This window comes from Salminus brasiliensis, chromosome 25, assembly GCF_030463535.1.
Source record: "Salminus brasiliensis chromosome 25, fSalBra1.hap2, whole genome shotgun sequence".
Lineage (NCBI taxonomy): Eukaryota > Metazoa > Chordata > Actinopteri > Characiformes > Bryconidae > Salminus > Salminus brasiliensis.
The window spans coordinates 19,588,002-19,613,771 of NC_132902.1; the positions used below are offsets into that span (position 1 = coordinate 19,588,002).

General features: G+C 42.1%; 1 protein-coding gene across 35 annotated transcripts in view; it reads right to left on the bottom strand.

Annotated features, from left to right (window-relative positions):
- Window positions 1-1,056: 1,056 nt before the first annotated feature.
- The window catches only part of madd (MAP-kinase activating death domain), a 65,884-nt gene continuing 41,170 nt past the window's right edge, over window positions 1,057-25,770 (bottom strand). For 2 of the 35 annotated variants that reach the window (XM_072670902.1, XM_072670900.1), the window contains 21 exons: window positions 22,599-22,658; window positions 20,452-20,560; window positions 19,127-19,313; window positions 18,878-19,028; window positions 18,308-18,511; window positions 16,988-17,044; window positions 13,720-13,820; window positions 13,542-13,625; window positions 13,079-13,237; window positions 12,654-12,774; window positions 12,135-12,197; window positions 11,445-11,565; window positions 10,494-10,599; window positions 10,292-10,402; window positions 10,097-10,204; window positions 8,993-9,157; window positions 8,717-8,789; window positions 8,441-8,547; window positions 5,915-5,984; window positions 3,222-3,268; window positions 1,057-3,108 (listed from right to left, as the gene is read on the bottom strand). In XM_072670902.1, coding sequence (XP_072527003.1) covers window positions 2,995-3,108; window positions 3,222-3,268; window positions 5,915-5,984; window positions 8,441-8,547; window positions 8,717-8,789; window positions 8,993-9,157; window positions 10,097-10,204; window positions 10,292-10,402; window positions 10,494-10,599; window positions 11,445-11,565; window positions 12,135-12,197; window positions 12,654-12,774; window positions 13,079-13,237; window positions 13,542-13,625; window positions 13,720-13,820; window positions 16,988-17,044; window positions 18,308-18,511; window positions 18,878-19,028; window positions 19,127-19,313; window positions 20,452-20,560; window positions 22,599-22,658 — 2,318 coding nt within the window. In that variant the 3' untranslated portion in view covers window positions 1,057-2,994. The remainder of the gene's footprint in view (window positions 3,109-3,221; window positions 3,269-5,914; window positions 5,985-8,440; window positions 8,548-8,716; window positions 8,790-8,992; window positions 9,158-10,096; window positions 10,205-10,291; window positions 10,403-10,493; window positions 10,600-11,444; window positions 11,566-12,134; window positions 12,198-12,653; window positions 12,775-13,078; window positions 13,238-13,541; window positions 13,626-13,719; window positions 13,821-16,987; window positions 17,045-18,307; window positions 18,512-18,877; window positions 19,029-19,126; window positions 19,314-20,451; window positions 20,561-22,598; window positions 22,659-25,770) is intronic. The other 33 variants (XM_072670908.1, XM_072670904.1, XM_072670907.1 and 30 more) reach the window with 20 other exon arrangements.

Genomic DNA, 25,770 nt, shown 5'->3' on the forward strand with positions numbered 1-25,770 from the left:
AAGTCAATATTTATTTTTACACGTCTCTTTATCTCTAGCATTAAGCAGACCGTTTCAGATACTGAAGACAGAGTGACGTAAGGGACAGGCTCTGTTCTGATAGCCCTGTCCCTCATTTTAAAAACACTAGAAGCTCAGAACGACACTACAGAGAATTGCAGTAGGGCTGTGTGGAGGTAAACTGTGGGAGGCTGAACAGGTGGAGATACGTAAACGAGTGGATTCTCCTGAAGAGAAACAGCGAATTCAAAACTAGCTTTGCTTTTTTACATTTTATTTACCATATAGTTATTTCCCATAGCGACTGTTTGGACTGTATGGTGTGAACGGTACACTGCATATTTCCCAACGTTGAACTACTTTTAGAATTTGATCAAATGGAGGAAATTTATTTACTAATAGAAGCCCTTCAAATACAAGCATCATTACATTCCATTCAAATCAACTTAAAAACTGGAATCAGGAAAAATGCTCAGGGAAGGTAAACTGCGTAAATTGGATTTTTCAGTGAATCATTCCTATAAATTCCATCAGAACTGGCACATTTTACTACATCAGCATTTTAACTGGTGGAGAGAGTTCGCTTGACTATTTAAAGCCCCCTGGAAACATTATGATACACTAAATTTATTTATTATTTATAATTTATTTTTTGCATGTGATGACACTCTTCAGACCTCTCTGAGAACAGTCTGGGTGTGTTCTTAATATCATAATGAACCTGAGGGACTGACGGCCACAATCACTGCTGAACGAAACTTGATTAGGGACGGAGATGTTGTGCGTTTTAGCTTTTTGCTTTGAACTGTAATTGTGATTTCAGATCCCAGCACCCAGACACTAAATTACACTGTGAAGCAGGGATGCAACGGGCCCTGCCTGGACGTTGAGGGAAGATGGGGGCAGTCATGGCTTGAGTTTAGCTCTCCAGGTTGCTCAGACTCAAAGAGAGGGCAGAGCCATGTTGGCCTTGTGATTGGTCAGCTGACGTATGCTGACGTAAACCCGACCCACTTTTAGGATTGCCCATTCCACATGGATAGGAGAGCTGGTGAATACTGGTGAAATACAGCAGACATTTATTAGACTTCAGGAATATCTTCATATTTAAAGACATACGTTGTACATTTACACTGGGGACCCATGAGGAGCCAGAATTACTTCATTAGAAAGGAAAAAGATTTAGGTTACTTTGTCTGAGACGCCAGTTCAGTCCATTCATCACTCCAATCCCAAAAAGAACATGAAGGACGAGCTTCTCCAGAGCAGCTGAGAGTGTGGGCAGTCGTTTGGGTTGAACATCTTTTATTGTCATATTGCCAAAGCTGTACAGGTTCTATAAATACTTTTTAAACACTGAAATATTTACATCCAAACATCTCTTTCTCCCTCTCCTCCTCTCCCCGTTGTTCTCCGAACACCAAGAGGAAGAGAAGGAAAGCCCAGGCGAGCTCAGATGCTACAGTGTCTGTTAGGACCACAGTCACGCAGCATTCACCAAATCAAAACACCCGTCTTTGGAGACTCTTTGAACTGGCGAATCTGTCTTGTGCTATTTACAACTAACCCCTACGCGCAGTGGGCCCTTTATTAATAACCATCTAAAACCATTGCTCTTCATGGAAACACACACACCAACGGACACGTTCGGGACCGGACCATTGGATTCAAATCAAAACAACACATAAAAGGAGGTTAAAATGGATATCAGAGATGCTGTAACACAACCTCCTCCATAAACACACACACACACACACACACACACACACACACGGGCACACACACACATACATAGAGGGAGGAAGGGAACGGTTTAACTGGACATCACTCCAAATGACATAATATTTAGGTTTCCTCAGACAGTGATTGGAAATTAGTAGACTTACAGATCCACGTGCGAACACAAGAGATCTCCAAACACAGCTGTTTCAGCTTTCACACACTCCATAATTCAATAATGCCTCTTTCTGTCACTGTGGTTGAACGCATCCACTCTTCCCTCAGCCTTCGCTCGGACAGGGGACAGTGGAGAACGCTTCTCTTTACAGGCCATGTTCTCGATACCCACTACAGATAGTATTGCACATCTACTCAACAAACCACAGTTTGTTTTTAGAACGTTACGTTTTTTTCCCGAACATTGCTCCAGTCAAATGTACAGTGGACTATTTTTTTCAGTTTTTGGGATTTTTTTTTCTTCTTACAGCAACATGCAATTCATCACAGCTGTTCACAGACAGAGCTTTTACAGTAGAACTACAGTAGTACAGTAGGCTCAGGGCAAAGCTAAAGAGCTACACACATCTTGGACCACTAAGAGCAGGTGGAGCAGGCTGAATGAAAGGCTTAAAACTGGCACCCCCTGGTGGCTTGTTTAGGCATGACACACCCGGACTGTAGCCTTATGGATTGTTTTATGCGTTTCATCAGCCTTGGATGGGGGAGACTGGAGGTCACGGTACCATTGAGCACATAGAATTAATTCATTACAGTCTCTGAATTCACAGACATGAGAATGATTTTAGAGTGGGGGAGGAGGCGGGGAGCCGGAGAGCTTGCCTGGACAGAGGTCACCTATTTTGGTACACCACTGCCGATTTGCAGGGGTGTGCATTGGACCCGCATGCAAGCGGACACCTCTGACCACATGCAAGATACACGGACAGCAGCGTGGCCCCGTGGAGAAGATGACACTTACAGGAGGCTTGCTAACGAGGACACGGACGAAAAAGCAGTCGAGCAGAGATCCGTTGTGCGTGCTCTCCTGTGGTGAAAGAATGCGGACGTGTGCTGATGTTTATGGACTGTATGTTTAGAGGAAAATTAACACTAAGAGTGTATTAATGTCTCTGAGAACTAGACTGAACAAGGTTGATGAGTGTCCAGAACATTATAATCTGGACTGGATCTACAGGCTGGAGAACAGGGTATATAGTGCAGCTTTGACGGAGACGACTGGGACAAGGCCAGGATAAAATACAGCAGAAATGTGGATTAGCTGGGCAGTGGGCGAGGGGACAGCATCTTGGGTTTGCCCTCTGTCTCCTTCCCCTTCACTGCAGCCATGTAGGAGAAGAGACAGAGCACGGAGTAACAGATCTGATGTGCCTGCAAGTCAGAGAAGCAAACAGAGGAAGAGAGAAAACAGACATTTTTAAATTTATTACAAAGCTGGGAAACTCGGGCCGACAATATGAGAATTAAGGGCTTACTTGTCTTACCATTGGAGTCTTGTACTTGTGGATCACCACTTCTTTAGTTTCAGGAACTGCAATCACAGGTGCAAGAGACAAAACAAAAGAGTTTGGAAGAGGTGGAAGAAAAAAAGAAAATAAATAAAAAAAAGGAAGAGAAAGCGAGTAAAAAATAAATAAAATAAAAAAAAGACAAGATAAAACAAGAAAGGTAAAAAATTGAGAGCGAGAAAGAATCAGAGTGAGAAAGAGAGATATGAGAATGATAGAGTGAAAAAATTGAAGAGACAAGGAAAGCAAATCAGAGAGCCACAAGAGAAGGTTTGAGAGAGCACGACATTAAATGAGCAAAAGAATGACAGTGAGATAAGACAAGAGAGAGAGAGAGAGATGTAGAGAGCATGTGAGAGAGTGAGTGTGATAAAGAAAATAAGTGAGTGCACGTGAGAGCAGGCATAGGAGATTGAACAAGTGTTAAAAAAGATGTGAGAGCAGTAAAGTGAAAAGGGTGAAAGTCACAGAGCACAACAGACACCACAAGAGAGGGTTAGAGAGATCAAGATGGTAAAATGAGTAAAAGAATGACAGATAGAGATAAGACAAGAGAGTGGGGGGGGGGGGAGCATGAGAGAGTAAGATACAGAGATTGCGAGAGTGAGAAAGACGAGAGATAAGATGAGAGTGCACGCGAGAGCATGCATACAAGATTGACCAAAAATGAAAAAATAGACGCAGTGGTAAAGTGAAAGAGTGAGAAGAAGACAAGGCAAGAGATTGTGAGAGTTAAAGAGAGAGAAAGATAAAAGCAGCAATAGAGTGAGAGAAAGCAGGTAAGAGTCAGGGAGAGAGCATTAGAAAAAGAACAGGCACGAGAGTTATACATTCAGCAGAGCAAAGTTAGCAATCAATAAGGAGTTAAACACAATCACAGTATACTCATCATCATCATCATCATCATTATTATTATCACCACCAAAAACAGGACTACCGACCACAGATAAAAGGAGCATCAGTGGTCTGTTTAAAAGACACCTTACTTAATGATCAGGCCTCTTGATCGAACTGAAGTAGCTGGACCCGTCAGCCATTACGAGCCAACAAGCCAACCAATCAGTGTCTGAACAAACGATTGTTCTCTCATGCAACCATTTCCTTCTAAGCTACGAGCACAGAGACCTCTAGCAGAACTTCAGCAGGAGACAAGCAGACTATCATTAGGAGACAACGAATGATAAACAGTCTGACTGCAAGAGAAGTGGTCCAGGGCTTGCCAGGCTTACGATCGCTTGTGAAACAGGGGACAGCTACAAGCGTGATGACATGAACTCAGCGAGATGTTGGACAGCCAAGGCAGTGAAGATGAGATACAGATAGTTTCAGTAAGGGAAAGGGCGAGGAGGACGAATGGAAGGAGGAAAGGTGTAGAAGAGGTAGAAGAGATAAAGGTGACAGCACTTTACCTGCTGGAGAATGAAGGTTTTCATAGCAGCAAAGATGAGGGGGCGGATTACAAAAAAGGAAGCACAGAGACACGGCAGTAACCCAGTCTAGCCCTAAACCTAACTCCAACTCAGCTCCAGCCGAATAATAACAAACATCACATAATGCACTAGGAAAGCTCCACACGAGGCATTCAGCACTCCAGATGCCAATATACTCACAAAAAGACAAGACAAAATTTATTTTAAAAAGAAAGAAAAAAAGATACATATATCTGGATCAAGGGTATGTATAAATATAAAATAATAATAATAATAATAATAATAGAACCATGAAAAGAAGCTAGATAGAAAATGATCCTGTGGTTTCAGTGTGAAACGAACTTGACGTTATTCCAGAAAGTAAGATCAACTCGGCCTCAATACTGTTTAAACATGCCCTTGTCGACTTGTCCTCGTCACTGCCCCTACTTATAATATTAGCTTAAGTAAAGTTTGTTAGACGACCACATGGAGAATCAATTTAAGTGTAGACCCCCAGGACTAGAGGAATTAATCATGGCCAAAAAAAAATCATTGCAATCTGACAAACTTATAACAATAATAAAGAAAAAAATATATATACATACATACATACAATAAATAGCTTGCTAGCTATACTTTACACATACAAAAGAAAGAATAGCACACTACCAAATGTGCTTATTGGTGTAACATACAATTTAGTGCAGTAGTGTGCGGTTTGGGATGCAGCTAACAACAATGTCATTTGCATAGTTTATTTATTTGATATGTTTTGTTCAGGCTGTTCGTTACTTTGCAGAATTTTTCAGCGTCTAAACATAGTCCGGCTCCCACCTGCACTGGGCTTTAAATTAACTGCAAAAAAAAAATAAATGAAAAGTGTCCAGTGTTTTTTTTAAATTTTATTTAAAGCCCTGTTCCCACATTCTCTCCTAGTCCTGAAACTGCCCGACATACACTGCATGTCCAAACGTTTGTGGACACTCCTACTAATAGTCTGTGTCTGCGTCTGTGTAGCATAAGTGCTATTGGACTATGCAGTCACGAGGGCATGGGTCAACGAGGGCATGTTAGACGTTTTTCAACTCTTCTTGTATGAATATTTTCTTAAAACAAGCCAACCAACCGAAAAATATGCAAAATTAGTTACGAAGCTCTGAAATATTAAAATTACAGTCTAAGCATGCCGCTACACCTCTGTAGTTTGGTTTACTGCCGTGTCGCGTACAGGCCTAGAATCAAAATGGGGGTAATTACCAAATTCCTCCAGGACAAAGACTCCCTTCACTGTATTGCACTTTTTAATGTGATTCAGCTCTATGAAAACCTAAAATGAAAAAACAAACAAAAGAACAGGGCACACTGTTAGCAACTCAATCACACTTTGTGGAAACAAAAAAAAAAAAAAAAAAAGAAAAAAAGAAAAAAGAACAGTTTTAAAGAAACGACAACCTGGACAGTCAGTAAACAGTAAAACAGGGAGAAACAAAGACAGCACATAAACAAGCTCTGAAAAGGCTACCAAAACTCAAAGGGACTAGAGACAGAGAGGAAGTTTCCATGCTGAGAAGCTTACATGGGCCAAATGAAAGATGGCTGATGGAACTAAACGATGTGTACAATGTGGACAAATTTAACAAAGAAAGCTTCCAAACATTTATGCATCTTTCTGATTATTAGAAATCTGCACTGGAGTGTCTCAAATGTGGCTGATGTTCACGTTAATGAAAACTATGATAGTCTGAGGCTGAATGCTGAGAAATCTTTGTAAGGTGAGGTGCTCCGTATGCTGATAGGCCCATGTAAAAACACACACATGAAAAATTCCATTATCTGAACATAAACAAAAAGGAACAGAAGCACAAAAAGGACTTAAGGACTGCCAAACAGCTACAAATGGAGAAAAGAAAGAAAGGAAAGCCAGTAATAATAAATGAAATAAGATCCGCTAACAAGCAAAGACAGCAGAGGTGGTGTACCTTCCGCTCCTTGCAGGGAGAGAGAGCATGGGAGAGAAACGCTTTGGATTATTATCGCACAAAAGAGCACAAACAAAATAAACAAAAAATAATAATAATTTTTAAAAACCCACTGGCGCTACCTCCCCACCCCGGAAAGATTCAGCGAGAATCAGTAACCAATCATCAACCAATGAGTTCTTCCAAAATAAAAACAATAGGAATGCAATAAAAACCAAAACACAGAAACAAAAACAAAAATCTCTCATTCGTGAAGAATTAAGGACTGTGTTTGGAGCAATTGTTTGAACCCTTGCTCTAATCCCACTCCATTGCCCTCCATGCCTCCTCCGCCAGCAGTGCGGACCGGCACCCTTGGGGAAGCTACAGCACAGATGAAGAAGTAGCAACAACTAGAGAACCCCCACGCTCTACACTTACACTACAGCACACAACAGCTAGCCTAACACTTCTCCAAATGGAAATGCCACCTCAAGTTCTGCAAACCCATTAACACTCAACAAACCCCTCCCCATCTAAGCCAATCTGACGCATCAAAGCACACAGGAACTGAAGGACCCGGAGGAACCGGTTGGTAGAATTGTGAATACAACGGCAGGTTCAACAGTACAACATCCTGAATAACCACCTTCAGCCAATCCAGATTAACAGGAGAAAATCTGTGCTGGAGTTGCAAGCATGAGAATGGAGGAATGATACACTAACATAGATAAATAAACAAACACTACTATGGATGCTCAAAAAGTACAAGAACTGCATAAACATGAAATATACATGGAAACAACACATAAAAAAAGGCTCACAAAACAGTGACTGTGTAGCTTAGTTTAGTTTCCATTACCAGCAATGGAGTAAATAAACTTGCCAATGAGCCAAAAATAATACTTTCTATACAAGTATTCTGTATGTATCTTATATTAAAAAAATAATACGTTCAAAGCTTCAAGAGACTGACAATACAGCTATTGGCAGAACAAGAACCCCACTATTAACACTCATTTTACACTAAAACCACCGACCAATAAAAGGCATAGTTCAAAAACTTTAAGGAGTTAATAGTTCTAGTCATATATTTCAATTATCCCACTATTTAAGAGCATTACAACACTGTGGAGCAGTCCTGTCTCTACACACAAACAGGAATTATGCATCACTCAGTTAACTGCAAAAAGTCTTACTCATATTCCTATATCTTACCTCAGAACATACCAAAATAAATTCCAAAAATCACACCAACACACACCCACACACTGTGAAGACAAGGGTTTGGTACCACAGTAAACAACAGTTAGTACTAACACAGTTTATGTGCAATGTGCGCTTTCTTTTTTTTTTCTTTTTTTTTTTTTTAAGAACAAATAATTGCGAGTGACTAGGCAACTGAAAAACAAACATCCAGCAAATGAAGCAAAAGAAGAAGAGCTATTCCTCTCAGAACTTCTCCAGAAACCAAAAGAGCATAATTACTTCATGCGGCACATTTGTAACAATTCATATCGAATGTTTGTTACCTCCTTCGTTTTTTTACGTTTTGGGAAGTTCTTGGAGGAAGACAGCCGCACAAAGAAAGAGAGCATGAACAAAAAGGCATGGAGGCCAGATAGAGAAACAGAGCGTGAGACAGGGACAGAGAGAGAGAGTGAGTGTGTGTGAGAGTGAGTGAGAGTGAGTGAGACTGAGAGTGAGAGAAAATGAGAGAGAGAGGAGAGAGAGAAAATGGTGGTGAGGGAGGTTGAGGATGGGCAGGGGGGTGGATTTCGGCATGCATGTGTGTGGTAAAAGGACCAGCTGTGTGGCCTCCTACCTGGCTGTGCATAAATTTGAGGTTGATTCCCTCGAGGGTGACCTGCAGGAGACCTCCTTCTCCTGTCTTCATATCCTGCACTGGAAACTCTCCTCCAAGCTCTGGACCTAAGCACACACGCACACGCACACACACACACACACACACACACACACACACACACACACACACACACACACACACAATGTGGAAGAGAACCATGGGGAACTTCATCTTTGTGTGTTTTGGAGAGGTGGTTATGTTTGAAGATTTTGCCAATTCAAACACACTCTTTACCTGGCTTGATGCTTTGCTGCCGTGCTGCTGCGCGCTCCATGCTGTCTTTGACACAGTAGTACAGTTCTCGACACTAGTGCACACAAACAGTGCGTGTTAAAATGAGCAATTCAACTCAACAGAACTCATCTAGTGCACATCGCTGCTTTATATAACGGCAAACCGAACTGCTGAATGACGAGTCCTGACAACTATGCAGTTCACAGTCTTAGCTTGTTAAGCATGTTGCATTTAAGCAGGCATGAATGTCTACTGTGTATTTGTGTGCATTCTGACCTTCTTGGTGTAGAACTTGTTGAGCTGCGTCTCCTGGCCGTTTCTCCTCCACAGGCACAGCACTTTGGTCTTGGGGCAGTAGGTCATATTTATCAGCTTCTCATACCACCAGCGCTCATACACGGTCCCAATATTACTGCGCAGTACGATGCAGTCGTCACACACCTGCTCTCTCACACACACACACACACACACACACACACACACACACACACACACACACACACATTAAAATGATTTATGATGTTAATTTTTTCTATCCATCTTCTCTGAGGTTTACTGCACAACAACAACTTGACATTTTTGCTCCCCAACATGAAGACAGTTGCTTTGTGGTCACACCCTCAGCCCTGTGATGACATTGTACAGAAACCAGTCTATTATTAATATACTATTGCATAATATAGCTTTTATTATTAGTTGTCTGCAGAAAACTATTTAGAACAGGTTGCCAAATTCACTAATGGCATTTCACACATGGAAGTCCTGATCTGAAACAAGGTTCTTAGTTATGTTACACTGTATTCATTTGGTCCGGTCCGTTTGGGTTTCACGCTGCAGTTTAATGAGTTCACTAAAGAACTTTGCAATGCTCCATCGTCATCACATACGCAGGCTGCTCCTCCCTATACTTGACATGGTTGGTTTGTAACGGTTGAAAGGGTGTGCGTCGGACATCAGCGTGTTTTCAATTTGGTGAGTTGCTTTCCAGATGTTGTGCCTAATACTGCCTCCCTGCCCGAATTAGACTCCCTTCGAGTGCATGCACGTCACGCAGAAGAATGAGCACAACAGATTACCCTCATATTCACATTCTGTATTTTTTTTCAAAAATCTGTTGCTCCCATACTGCTGTGTGATGACCGCGGATGAGAAGGGGAGTTGGACTTCAGTATAGTTCTTTTTCTTCTTCTTCTGTCGAATAGAGGTGACACCTGCCTGCCTCAACTACCTGTAATTGGTCCAAAAGTCCGAACCATCCAAAAAGTGTTTTCACACTGCAAACGCTTTAGTTGGTATTTTGGTCCAGACTGTGGTTTGCGGCACCGGTCACACCTGTTATTTGCACCATACCACACTCGAAAATGTGACCCATACACATACCTCCATGAAGAATATGTCCCCTGTGGTATCAGTCCCAGCATGCACCACAAAAGTCTGCTTCTTTATGTGACGGCTGCCGCTCGGCCTTATGGGAAGCTCCCTTCCACTCTGCAACGACAGACATACAACACACTGTAAACTGCAGTGCCTCATTTGAGAAATGCAGAAACTGAGCTGGAGTAGTTTGGGTCTTACCAGCTGTGCAAGACGGTCTAGGACCTCGTTAATCTCCTGGCTGTACGTCAGGCCGATATGAGACTTTCCCATCAAACGCCGGACCTTCTTCCTGATGTCATTCTTGTTGAGCTGTAAAACGTATTGTACATTGTAACTATTATTTTGTTATTAGTTTGGGTAAAGGGTAGGATGCTTTGGGGAAAGGATAAACCATGTGTACCTTCATCATTAGCATGTAGGCAATCATATTGTGCAACAGAGTGGCCAGCAATCTGTCCTCATCATCCTCCAGCCTCTTGCGGTCGTGTTCACCCAGGGAGAGGTACCTGAATTAAGGGAAAATATGGACACAGACTTGACTTCCCTGTCCAACATCACTCAAAATCAGAAACACAAGACATGGAGGTTTATACAGAGTAAACCATCAAGATTAAAATCAAAAGGTTGCCTGTGTTTGTCTTTGGTTTTTTAGGTCTTTTTGACCTGCAAGTGACATTCTATGAAACAGGTGCCACTAGAATCCTCTTAAGCACAAATGTGCCAAAGTGTAAAGATAGTAATTCCAAGTAGTTTCTTAAAAAGTAACAAACTATTAATATTTAATATATAAATATAATTATAATTTGTGCAGTCATACCCGTCTCAACAAACATGTGTCCTTGTTTACATAAGATAGTATAAATATTACAAATAAGTATAAATATTTAGAATTTTATATATAAATATCCCTTACTTACCACTTAGTCACATTAACTTGTTTAGTCTATAAACAAATGTTTTAAATCTGATGTTTTGATGCTCTTTTTGATGCTCTTTTACATTGTTACATCTGTTTCTTTTTCATATTAGACAATGTCCACCAAACTACCCAACCACTACATTGCACAAAATGCATAGGAAAAAATGTGTACTGTATTTTTTACAGAACACAGTACTTACTGTAATTATACAGTATTTTAAATTACTAATACAAAGACTGACTGGAACTGACTGAAAAACTGTGGCCATTTTAGGATGACCATTCAGTCATCCCGTTTTCTTGTGCTCCCATGTCCAAATAAAAATTATGGTCTTAATAAGAATTGTACACCTGAGGTGTCAATGGTTTGACATTGAAACAGCAGCAGTTTCATATAATGACTTAAACACCATCACACATGCACACACATACCTGTCAATCATCTCTTGTGGTCCCTGGTCCATACCCATTCCCTCTCTTTCAAGCATTACAGCATCCAGGAATGCATCCTCCCAGAACTGAACCTGGTCCCATAGAGTGGAGCGCTCCTTACCTAATACACACAATCACACAAACACAGATTACTGTAAGACACTACAAATTCCAAAGCACAGTACACTCTGTAATTGCTTGCGTTTGTGGGGCAAGTATATTTTTACAAACACACACATATTTAAAAAGCCATTCTCACAAATGCCAATGCACAGCATGTACACTAAATACAGTTAAACAATCAACAAAGCCTTTTAACAAAATTAACACAAGCCTGGAGGTGTCATTTCACACGCCATTCACGCTTACATTACCACCTTTAAGTCACCCCACACTTCAAAAACAGACTGTAAGCAACGGCTTAATAGAGGAACCCTACTGTACAATTTACCATTTTTTAGTCCTGTGTTTAATGTAATAAATACATAATACAATAATAATACATCCCTGATAAGACACTGTACTGCATGCCATACATATAAAACTACTGTCCATATAATGCAGTTCACACAGACACATGCTTGGAAACAAAAACACCCAAACCTACAGCACATGCCCCATCCACATCCCATGCCTACACACACACAGACACTCAAACATCTCTGGTCATTATTCAGAGTTAAGCCCTACTCAGAGAGAAGGTTTCCATGGCAGCGTCCTCCAGCTGATCCCACACTGAGCTCTTATCTCTCCCTATGTCGCATTAAGAGAAAGAGAAGAGCAGGGCACGGAGAAAAACAAAGAGGAGAGAGAAAGAGAGAGGCAGGGTAGCAGAGTACATAGAGAGTTAGTGTGTTAATGCGGTAGCAGCGAGCTGATCAGTGACTTAGAATACAGAATGCCAGAGAGCATCTCCCTTACTGTCAGGTAGTGCCTTGTGTATTTAGGAGCATGAGGTGTAAAGCAATCATCTATGTGACAATTTAAAGAATCCCACACCACATAATTAATACACATAAGACTGAATTAATGGACATGCCATAATGCTATTTTAGTGTTGGACAGACGACCTATGAAGCTGGTTAAGTTGTAAAGACAGCAAAGGGAGAAGAATGGGTACAAGAGTAGGAGCAAGAGTGCAGAAGGCATGGAATGAGCAAGAGAAGGAATAGAAGGCTATGCAATGTAAAAGCAGGAGAGAAATCTTACCGAGGAGACCCTCGCACAAGTAGATACGCATGCTGACATCTTCAAGGGGCGGGGCAGGGGCTCCCTTAGTCACACCACCAACAGGCTCCTTTGCCCCCGGCTTCAGCTTATGGGTCTTCCCCTGAGTAAGTGACAAGAGTTGATTGATTTTAAAATCTCAGAAAGCATCCAGTGCAAATTCTACAGCATTTTAACAGCAAACATACAGTAAAGCATCATTAACATATGATTAATCAAAGGTGGGGAGTCGAAGGCCTGACTTCCCTGCTCAAACACATACTAAACCTGGCAAGTAATAGGTTGAATCAGGTGTGCTTGAGCAGAAAAGGTACAACACTGCATTAATCCAGCCCTCCAGGACAGGAGTTTCTCTCCTCTGCCTACATTCTACTGTGTTTGAGATCTGGTTAAAAGTAGGCACTCACAAACACGGAGCTGGTAGCAGGGTTGGTCTCTATTTCACTGTCTGAGAGGGTACCGCGGGACAGCGTGAGGTGTGGAGAGGGCCGACCAGTCAGTCCATCTCCAGCTGTGCTGCTCAGGTCACTGTCTGCGCCCAGCGTTTCACCTGAGCTGTTGCTCACCTGCAAGTCAAAGGGTAAAGATCAGGATATAGCCAAAGCAGCAAGAGATCAAGTCTGAGCAAAACAGGAGAATTAGTATCAGGGGAAATACCAGGATGTATTTATAAAACCACTTGAAAAGGAGACACATACTGTTTATTTGCCACCTGAAAATAAAAACTCTTTAGCAGATACAAGGCAGACAAGATGAGAGATAAGGTGGCTAAAACATGACTTATGCATATAAAAATGTGTGGCTGCATTTATAAATACAATCGAGAATGTCGTGTCTGTTAGTAGGGACTCAGGGTTGGTCGTGCCCTACCACTGTGCTGGCCTCAGAGTCCTGACTGGTGCTCCTAGTCAGAGCTGGAGGCTCTGAACTTGCCAAGGACTCTGAATCGCTCTTCTGCACAGAGGGAAACGGGTGTAGAGTTCAACACTAAGTCATCTTCTACAGTTCTTGTTGAACGGTCTGTCAAACCATCTGAACACATACTGACCTGAGAGCCTGATGTGACGCTGAGGCCACTGTCTGCACTGATCTGAGACTTCTTCTCCTCAGTATCTCCCCCTTCTGGACGCTGCTTTGCCCCATCAGCCCCTGCAGGAAACACATCGTTAGCCCATCTATTCGCTGGCTCTCTGCACTGTGTCCTGCAATGTCACATGAGTGGCTGCCAGAAGATTGGGTCTATAATGAATGCTTGGGAAATACAAGCACACCCTGCACCTAATGAACCCTTTTTTGGTCACAGCCCAGACTATTTTTGCTAACTGTTGCTAGGTTGGACAAGATTTACTTTGGAAGCTAGTGCAGGGGATGCATTCTGCGTCATTTCTGTGTTTAAGAACATTTCTGGGTCACAAGAATATCATCGCATCTTCTACAGTGGAAGAACACACTCCGAGTTAATGACTGCCCGCTTATACGGCCTGACTTGATGGAAGACTGACCGCTGGGCCCTCCTGCACCTGCGTCAGCCCATCTGCTCACCGACCAGACTGACCCCCAGGCTCGTCTGCCACCTGCTTCAGACCAGCTGCCCACTCTCCTGCCATTGCTGTCTGCCTAACGACTATATTAAAGCTCACATGGACTCAAACCATCTGCCACTATTATTATTTTTATTATTATTACCACCATTAACCATCATTACTTTCATTATTTTCATTATCACTATGATTATATCAGCACACCTGAGCAGGAGAACAGTCTTATATGGTGGTACGGTGACCTCTATAATCTATCAATAAATCTGACCAGAGGAGGATGGATCCCCCTTGAGAGTCTTGGTTTCTCCCAAGGTTTCTTTCTCCAGCTCTGATGAGTTTTTCCTTGCCACTGTGGCCTTTGGCTTGTTTACCAGGAGGTTTTATGTTCATGTTTTGCCCATCTCTTGTCCCATCACCGATATTCAAATAAATTTGATGTGATTTTCATTTGATTTGTGCATAGACTGGTCAACTGTGGGTCAAACATTCAAATAACCAGCGATTTACTGATGTGTTTCATAAAGGAAATAAAATCCACATGAATTTCTACTATTTGTAGATACTGCTGATGCAGTAGTACAAGAACCCAAGAACTATAGTTACAACTGGCAAAACATCTTTAAGTGGTCAGCAGGGGTATAAACACACAATATTCAGCCCACAATGGACTGGATTGATGAGTGGATATTCTCACGACACTTTGAACAAAATTTGAATGATGAAAAATATTCACTGAATCCATGTTGTAGCATAATCTACCTATCAGACAAGAGCCGGGAAGCAGAAGATGGGTGGAGAGTATACTGAAGGCACTGCTGATTGGTGCTGAATATATACCATCTAATAAAATAAAAATGAAGAATGTGTACCATACATCATGAAGTGATAATAAGGTCTGAATTATTTCTACAAAGCTGCACCATTTGCGCAATGGCCAGTCTTTCCCAAGCACCCAATCGAGAACACCCATTAGACAATGCAGGGTAGATACAGAGAGCAATCTTTGTTTGAAATCAGGAACTGGGATTTCACACACTTAGCAGGAAGCCCGTTCAGTTCACAATAGCACTACCTTATTACAAATTCACAGACATAAGCAGTCACACATGCAAGCAAACACACAACCAACCAGTCAGACAACGGGAGGAGGGGACAAAGCTTTGCTATTAGTGTGCTAATACGATGGGAGATATCAGTACTGCAAATGACCACCGGCACTACCATGTGTCCCAGTGAACCATTTTTTTTTTTTACACTGTGCCACTCAATGTGCTGCCAGAAGAATAGGGTTACGCGATGCCACTGACAGCAGTGTTATTCTCTTTAATGCACAGGCTGCTCTTTTGCTCGTACCAGATGCCCTTAAAATCTGCAGTTATCACCGTTGACGACCAAAGCATGGTGTAATTCAGTTTAGTGTCACTTACTGAAGCAAGTGTATATTCTACACCACCAACCAACCAATCAATCAATAAACCTTCAATAAAGTTACTGATGTACAGTCTTGTATTACAAACAGAAAACATACACTATATGTTCAAAAGTTTGTGGACACCCCATATTATGAATGCATTCAGCTATTTTAGGTTGCACCCACTGCTGACACACATGTGCAAATGCACACACACAGCTCGTCTTGTCCCTGCAAAGAAGCACTGCCAATGTAATAGGACTTCCTGAAGCAAATAAGCATGGACCTATTGGCACCATGCTTTAATGCCGAATGTAGGCTACAGGGGTACAAAACCGCCCAGGCACTGAGCTGTGAAACAGTGGAACGGTGTTCCTCAGAATGATGGTCCCCAACCAATATTTTTGGGATGGGTTGGGGAGTTTGGGGTAAGTTGTGGGGTGGTGATCATCCAACATCCTTATCTCATTAACGCTCTTGTCGCTGAATGCAATTCAATTCTCACAGCAGTGCTCCAAAATTCAGTGGAAAGCCTTCAATTGACAGCAGAGACAGTTACTCCAACAAACACAGTATGGACTCTCTTTTTTTTTTTTAAATACTCTTGGTTTTGGGAGAAACAATGAATGAGCAGGTGTCCCAATACTTTTGTCCATATACTGTAGTGTATATATGATAAAGTTAGAAGTGTTGATTCAAACTTGCTGATGCAGAATGTGAACCGTAAGTGACTGTGTAGAACACAAGGTAATTAAATGAGATATAACTCCCTATAACGTCTAAGGATTAATAGAGGACTAACGGCTGGGTAGCGACAAAGGATCTTGCCGTAATACGTGTACTCAAGCCTTTCTAGCACGAGCAGGTTGGGAACCCAAAGTAAAAAAGTAAACAAAATAAATAAATAAATAAATAAAACAAATCTACATCACCTTCAAAACAAACTGATGATGCAATTGATACATAAGAAAATAAAAAAAAGGATATGGTCAATGTCTGTATATTCAGCAGCAGAAAAACAGGGAGCTGACCAGAGATACAGTATGCTGTTTTGTTTATAATACTATACCTGTTCAACTCAGGTTTCAATATTATAAACATAAACCATACATATGTATTTCTGACACAATGTTAAACCTGTGGTACAAGTTTCTTAGACAATATGCATTCAGTACACTTCAGTACACACATGGGTCATTTTGTCTGTAGGGTCTTGTTCTGAGTGGAGAAATAGTGGACAAGGCGACTCTACCGACAGAGTAAAGGGATTAAACCGATAGGGGATCTGGTGGAGGTTGTAAGTTAGACTCCTAGCTTTGCAGTTTGGGAACGTCTAATTGGGTGCTTAGGGAAGTGGATCTTACTCTGTTCTTTTTCCATAGCTTTTTGCTTTCTGTTATCCTGGTGCTTGCTCCACAATTCTACCCAAGATGCATTGCAAGCAAGGAGAGAAAGACAGAGAGAGAGTCAGAGAGCTGGTTGAATCGTCAGATATGGTGGATGAGCATATTTTTAAGAAACAAAAAAATGAGAGAGAAGAGAAAAAAAATCCCTTAACAGTGCAAAGTCTCACGTTTCAAGACGAGGAGGTTTTGTAATGTTCACACAGAGCCATACTCTTGAGATTTAGCTAGTGCTATTGCAGCGACTGCCATCATATCAACAGCATAGAGTGAATAAAAATCAACTGCACAACCATAGCTTGTGAGGTCACATTACAAAGCATCCCGAGCGCTACAACCCAGATCCTGGAAAGCCACAATGGCAGACATCCAGACCCAACATTTAAGGAGATCTAGTCCCCATTTCTGATGACCGCACAGAGGGTCACCTTCAACATGCTATGGCTTTCCAGGGTCAGGGTGGAGGCTCCAGGCGGAGCGAAAGGCGTGGAATGGGGGCGAGAATTCAGCCTTGCAGCTGGTGGGTGGAATGGGGTGCTGCAGAAGCAGGAGGTGCAATCCCAAAGACATTCCGTAGAATTGAAGGTGCATTTTTACCAAAGGACAGACAAGGCAAGGTTATGAGGGTAGGGGCTGGCAGGGATTTGGGAGTGCTTTCCCCTGTACACAGACCCAGATCTAAATTTGAGGCCTCAAAAAAAATGACTGTAGTTTGTGGCTGTGAGGCTAATCTTGAGGCTGTTTACAAGGGAGGAGCATTCTAGTATTCATGCTGTGTAGGCGAGACAAAAGGGGCCTTTTAACGGACAGCGGCCACATAGACCAGGACCTTCATAGTCCAACTTTTCGACGACACACAGCAGCAGGTTTGGGGCTTAAAGGAAACTCTAACATGCAACCAATGGGTTTAAGGGGAGTAAAAGGGTTTGGCAGCAAAGAGTCGAAAACCAGCACACTCTGAACATTCCAGGAGGGGAGTCAATACACACTGGGCATATGATCAACACACAGCTCCAATAATGTGTCTACACCAGCCAGTGCCTTCTGAATGAGCTTAGTGGTCAAATGACTTGAATCTGATTGAATCATTTATCTAAGATTTATAGGAAGCAGTGAATGACATTCTTCCCAACTCTTGGCAAAACGTTGGTATAGACAATTAGAGGAAGTGAGGATTAGCTCAAGGCCCAAAAAAGGGACTGAAGGAGTTGTTGACCCCCTTATGGTCAGGTGGTATAACAAGCAGGGAGGCGCATGCAGAGGGGGCTGAGATTTACACACCAATAGAAGCAATAAAATTCTCTTCGTTCAGACTCCTGGTGTCAAACTGGCGCACCCCTTTCCCAGAGGAAGGGGGTGGCAGCTGAATCCGGGGCACCAGGAGCACGCCCGCCGCCCTGGCACTCTCCACGCGGACAGACGGGCTCTCTTTGCTGCCCGGACTGCTCGCCCCATCTGTGGGACTCCGCTTTCGCTTCTCGGGCTCTGTGTGCCACAAAGAGGGGCCGCGAGCAAAGACATACGTGACAGAACAACAAATAGGTACAAAGGGCAGAGAAGGAAAGAAAACAAGAGACAGATGTTGGATTTAAAGACAGTGTTTAGTTAATTGCTGGAACAGTGGTAAGGAAGACACCAGAAGTATACACAAAGAAAACCGAAGCAAGGCTTCTGTGGGTCAGCTGAGAAGAACCCGGTTCAGATGCATGGAAGATAAGAGGTTACTGCCATTTCAGCTTTAGAGTTGTATCATTTAGTTTTTTAACCAAAGCAAACATGATTTTCAGTCAGAGAAAGTTTCTAGAGCTAAAGCTCCGGTATGAACGTGAATGAAAATTTGTTACACATTACCTTTGGTTTGGTAGTGGGTTCGTGCTATCTCTAAAAGGCTGAAGACACTGGCCATGCCTCCTAACCCTGCATTAGTGTAGGAGTGCTCCAGACTGGAGACAGTGCATTTCAGCAAGTCCAGCATGCCCTTATACACCTTCCTGTTAATCTCCTATGAAAACACACATACTCACAATTCAGCATGTACATATAAATACATAAGCTTCTTCTTAGTCGGCTCCATAACGCTTCCACAATTAGCTGACTCACCACATCTCTGATGACTTCCTGCCGAGCATCCTCCTCTGACTGGACAGCGCGGTTGAGTTTACTGAGTACAAAGACGCGCAGCTGCTCGTTCTCCAGCAAGCGACGCACTTTCTTCATGTTGAGCCAGCCAACACCTTGGCCATCCAGCACACTCTGCACCACCTCCTTCAGGAACTGCTGGTTTTCACTGTGCACAATAGAACCACCTCATTCATCTGCACACTACACACCACCCATTACACTAGACTTTACACGTCATTAACATGCTGATCCCGTGACTGGATCAAAAGCGGTCAGCAATTTATGATGGGCTTAATTTCTGGGCATAATTTGAAACTGCCTGCTGTCTTTTATACAATGTCAAAGTGATTCAAATATCATGAAGAACATGAAGAACCATGACTTTTACTACTGTAAAGTTGCCATTAAGGAAATTCAATGTAAAAGAGACATATTGTGACACACACTAATCAAATATTATTAAACTTGACCAAGTAATCACAAAATTTCAACAAGCAGTCATCCCATGTTACGCTCAAGACACACTGTTGGGCCTTTGAGCAATAGCTGCCCAGTGCTCCAGGCATGTATGCTCAGGGTCACTGTGTGTGTTTGATCTCTAGTGTGCATGTGTGTGTGTTCACTGCACAGATGGATTAAAGGCCAAATTAGAGATTAGAGGCCACATCTCATCTGTGTCTAAAACTAATGGTGAATATGGGTGTCTTGTCTTGTAAAAGTCAGGTGTGAACCAATGACCATTGGTGATCTGATCACTATGTCACATGTCATTTCCAAGTGTAAATATGATCAGACAGATTCAAATGAATGTTTCAGTTACATAATGTGTGAAACAGCTTTGTAACCATGTGAATTTAAGAAGTGATGACTGTTGCACTGTACAGTACATTAACATTACACAGCTGTTGGATAAGATTATACAGTTGCAATAGAAAGCATTCAACCCCCATTGCCAATTAGGCTTATTAACAAAATGTACAAACCTTTAGCAATGTAGAAAAAAAATCAATCAATAAAGTTTTAACACTTAATATTTAGGTGTGTCAAATCCTTAAATGTGGCCACATTAAAACGCAAAAATCCATTTTCATTATTTTAAGAGAGAGAGTCTATTAAAATTATCTGGAACTATTCCACACCATATGTGCTTGTCCACAAAACGGTTTGTGATGTTTCTGCAAACCAGCAAAAGTTCATATACAGGGAAAGTGTCTGGTCATGTCTCAGAGATCCACAGGTTTCAAAAGCTACCAGAACATTTCTAATACGTGGTTTGTTTTCAATCCTAGCAATAGCAATGTTACCTGGTATTGTTGGCTCGGCCCTGGGGTGAAGGAGGCTCCCGCTTCACTGTCGGACTGTGCTTTATGACCGAGGACTTTTGATCCACCAATGCACGTGGGGCGCGGGCACCTGCGAGGAACACACAGCCATCAGGTGTGCATGCTAATCGAGACAACATCGTGCACATGATTAACTATATACTTACCTCGCTCACAACTACACAGAGATCCATTATCGCTACTCACCAGCTAAGCAAAACACACAACACACACAACTATTTCACAGCACTCTACAACACAAGTCCACACTCCACTGCAATTTCACAGAAGCCTTCTTAGAGCACTTTGCTTAGTCAAGCAGATGCTAAAAACAAGAAATTGGTCCAATTAAAAAGGCACAGACACAGGGGGCTTTCTATTCAGTCAAACCCACTCTCGCACACTGCAGCAAGGGTATTACATGGTTGATGATGCTGTCTGAACGTTACAGGAGGACAGGGGGAGAGGAGAACAGGTACGGTAACTACAGGTACGGTTACAACTCTCGCTTTGATACACACACATACACACAGACTGGAAGAGAACAGAGTGAGAGAAACAAGTGGAGAAACAAAGTGAGCGAAGGAACTGTCTGCATGGCAACAAGATCGACGCGTCATGAGACTCATGCAGAGAAAGAGCGAAAATGAAAAGGAGGACAACAAAAGTGCCGCAACAGGAGGGATGATAATGCTACACAATTCAGTGTGTACTGTTGCTGTGTATGCATCTGCCCTGATCACATGCACAAAGCACATTCATGAGGACACGCTTTGTACCGTCAGCATTCAACTGCATACACGCACTGTGTAGGAGAGTGTATTAGTGTGATATTACACACTCCTTGCTGTGTGGGTAGATCACATGACGGGTTGGGCCCCAGTCTATCTATATGTACTCTATATTACCGTATAGTACGATAGTAGCGGACACTAAGTACATTTGTCCTGGTCCAACGTAGACAAATAGGTCTACACTGCATTTCATATAAGCGCTAAACCAGAAACATTACTATGGTCTTCAGTAGTGTGTGCAACAAGAAAAGCTATGGACCTCTCTCCCCATCAAAATGGTCACATCCTGGTCTTTTAGCTAGCATCTTCCTCCAGTAAACACTAAACCTGAAACAATAACACTAGTGTGTCAGAACTTCATTTTGTTAATCGTTCTTCACAGAAAGCTAAAAAGGAGGAAGGCCTAGCAAGGGTCTACATCCCCCCTTGCACCTTAGCCACACAAATATCCAGTGGTCCACAGGTGGGCTAATACAAGAGTAAAGGGGTTAAACCCCCTTCATAATCTCATGCATCAAAACCATAAAAGCTGCATTTTAAGCAATTTGTTAACATGTATTATTATATTATACAAACCTTTTATGTTTAATGATCGTACATTTCTGTTTTTCAAAAAAATTCCCAATCACATGTCCAACTGCACCAGTATACTCAACGATATCCCTCAGGCTAATACGGTTATTTATTTATCTATCAATCAATCATGGGAATGAGCATCTGTCAACTTTTCAGTAAGATGGTCATTCATTTGCCACCTAACTGGCTACAAATACAACTTTGTCAGTGCATTACCCATTTGCAATTACACATGCTTGTGACCATCTAACATGCACTTCTGGCAGCCAGTGTTGGACTCACTGGGCGAGCACACCACTCTACACCAATAGGAGAATTCTAACGCTACATTACCCCAACTTACTTAAATGGAAGTCGCTCTGAATAGTGTCAGATGACCAGAGACTAATATACTTTTCTAATGAAACAAATAGCCACCTGAATTAAATTAACATGCTGTGCTTTTAAGATATAAAATAAACCAATAAATAAATACAAACAAACCAAGAGTAATTAATTTGTTTCATGTCGTTTTCCACTTCAACATCAGAAGCTCTGTTTGCTCCAAAATCACGGGCCCAACCCTTAAACAAAACAGCCACCTGGGTGGCTTACTGGCATGAATGAGTAGCTCAATAAATGGTACAACCACAGTGACGAACGACCAGGTGACTCTCAGGGGCACGACAAGAAGCAATGGTGGAAGAAGAGGATGCTGGGAGATGTAGTTGACTGGCTTTGGAGAAGCATGCAGCTCACGCAGCAAAGGGCGGAACCCACCTTCTCCGCTCCCCGGGCCGACCTCTGTTATAATCTCCATTAGAGAATTTAGCCCAAATACTGGACACAGAAGCCAGAATTAGTGCAAAAGGGGGGTTAAAGAGGGACAGAGAGCAACACCGGCCCAGACAGAACCAGTCCAAACATCAACCCACAACCACAAACACCGGACACATGTATAAAGCAGTGCAGAGGAAACCAGCAGAGAGCAGGACGAGAAAGAGAGAGAGCAAGCAGGGAAAAGGAAGGCAAACAGAGAGAGAGAGAGAGCGAGAGAGAGAGAGCGAGAGAGAGAGAGTGTGAGTAGGAGAAAGAGTGTGTGTGAAGTAGAGAGAAAGAGAGAGAGTAGGGAGCTTTAACGCATTCCAGTACAGCTCACCCTCATGCCAGGTCTTGGGGGATTGTAACTAATGGTGTGTGTCAGATCCTTCAACGCAAAGGAAGCCATTTTGCACCCTCAGCATATATCTAATAACACACAACTTGGAACAGACGGACCTACAGTGGAAACTATGAGATCAGGGGGAATATCAAAGAAGAGCGCAAAAAAATTGAAGAAGCACAGGCTACTTAGCTCTAGACTGGACTCCTAGCTCTAGACTGGACTCCATGTAGTCCCATTCTTTATGATTCAAACAACGAGGATCTATACAGGGGAATTCTCATTTTAGGAATATGCACAGCATGTATGGCACAGTAATAAATCTCTAAAAATCTGCTAACATACAGCCCTGGGATTGGACCGATACAAGCAGAAAATGCTGTCATAGGAAAAACAATTAAAAAAGGACTATCAATTTTTCTCTCTTAATTTAAATCTAAATAAAGTAGATCATATAACAGTGGTGGCACAGCGGTAGCTTCTCTTGAATTACTAAGCACTACAATAACTACAATGGCATCTAATTTTGCACAAATCTACACTGTAAGTTGTACAAACCATGGCTCCGAGAGGTCTAACGCGCTGCGACTATAGCCCTGGGATCGAGAGTTTGAATACAGAGTAATTCTGCTTTGCCATCAGTGACCGGAGTCCTAGGCCGTGCTCTCTCGCGGAAAAAAGGCAGTGGCCAGCTTCACACAGATCAGCAGAGACATATGCCTATAAGGACATATGTTCTTACCATCCTAGTGTTGGGAGCATTAATAGGTTATGCCAGGGGAGCTACAAACAGGTGGGTTACTAGTCAGAGCTAAGGTTTTTGAATCAGAATCAGATCTAGCTGAAAGGCAGAGGGCTTGGACGCTTGCTGGCTCTGCTGAGCCTTAATGTTTAGTTTTCGGAAAACTCTCCAAACACTCACAACCGAATTCACAACCACTGCCACCAAACCGAGGGCCGTTTAAGTTCCACTGCTAAGCACAGTGCCAGTTTCAATTCTCACTTTAGCCATCACAATGTAGTGGAACAAACCAATCCATGCACCACCAACTGGGGTGTTCCTTCATAGCAACTGTTGCAATGTTAGACGAGCTTTACAAAACGTCAGCAAAATCGCCCGTCAATCCTTTTTCAATGTTCTGTAAATTTTGTCCAACCTCACAACCATTTCTCTAAATAAACATTAATGTGGGAGGAGCAAGGACAGGTCAACTGGAACAGAATGCACCACAAAGGCACAAAGGACACACACTACACACCACAAAGGAGTGCAAGGGGAAAAGACAAAACCAAGGAAGGCTCATTGTGTACCACTATTAGTCAGTGTACACTCAGCCACCAACACCAGCACACCCACGCAGACTCACAGAGGTTAGGAAGAAACAGAGAGGAAGTGTGGATATACCCTTTACCACATACACACAGAGGTATATCCCTCAGGCTAATCACTAGTCTAGTTCAGACAGAGAGAATAAGGCAGTTCTAATTCTCTCAGAGATCAGGGGCTACACAGCAAACCGGCACACATTCAGGGCAGGTTACAGATAAGAAACATACCAGGACTGTCAGGACTCTCATCACCATCATCTGAGCAATAAACACAGTTCATTCAAAATCATAAATCAACAAAAATGAAAATTATAACAAAACAATATAATAAATCTACTGATGCTAGCTAAGAAAGTGACCAAGTGCTTTCTCAATGCCCTCATTTTTCTGCCACCAGTACTATTCGAATAGGATTAGTTTTAAATAAGCTTTAAATCTTTTCTTTTATTCTCTGTCCCTCAAATCAACTCCGCACCGGCCTACAAATTTAATATTTGACAAGTTTACATTATGAAATGTAAAAAATGTAATGTAAAAAAAATGTACACAGAGAGAGAAAAAAAGTGTATATAGTTTTATGTGGCAATCTCAGGGGTTTGGTGTAGGGGTGGGCGATATGACAAAAATATATCATAACACTTATACAATATGTATCATGATATTTAACCTGAGGTTTAATAAGTTGGCACACACCACCAGGTAGTGTCAGATAATAAACAACAAAAATACCAATAACACTAATAGCAGAGTGTATTCATTTTAGTGCATTTTAGGCTGTCCTAAGACAATTAAACATGGTCATCCTTTCTTTGTATCATCACTCTCCCACAAAAACCTTGTAGCTCTATTTGTTTCCCATTTTTCACTTTCTACTATATCTAAATTTCATGACGACAACTAGAAATGTTCCAAAATGACTTTACACCAATTTTTATTGAACGTTAAGCAGATTAAGGCACTTTTCGAATCCGAGGTTATGCTGCCAGCCATCAGCAGCCGGAGTCTGTATGAGCACAATTTGCCTTGCTCCAGACAGGTGGGTAGATGGCTCTCTCTCTATCCGCACATCACTTCAGAGTGATGCTGGCCAGCACAGGCATCTGCTAGCCGGTGCATTAGAGTAGGGTACCGGTCTCTTGTGTTGCAATTTTGTATGTACAAAATGTACAACAGAAAACATACGTATGTCCTGTGATGTACGCCTGGGGAACTTATCCCTATTTGAATTACATTACAGGCTGATTTTGATGGAGTGAGGAAAAAGAAGGCATCACATTCAGCTCATGGTTCACTTCCAGAGTAGCACCTCAGAGTCCAGTAAATAAAGGAGGAGAGTGAGAAGGAACCAAGCAACATTCCTACCAACCTTGATCCGTCTCATCGTCTAAATTAAAAAACTCTTTAATATTAAAGAAATAAATTCACAAAATAAAAGTCAAATAAAGAGGAAAGAGAACAAAG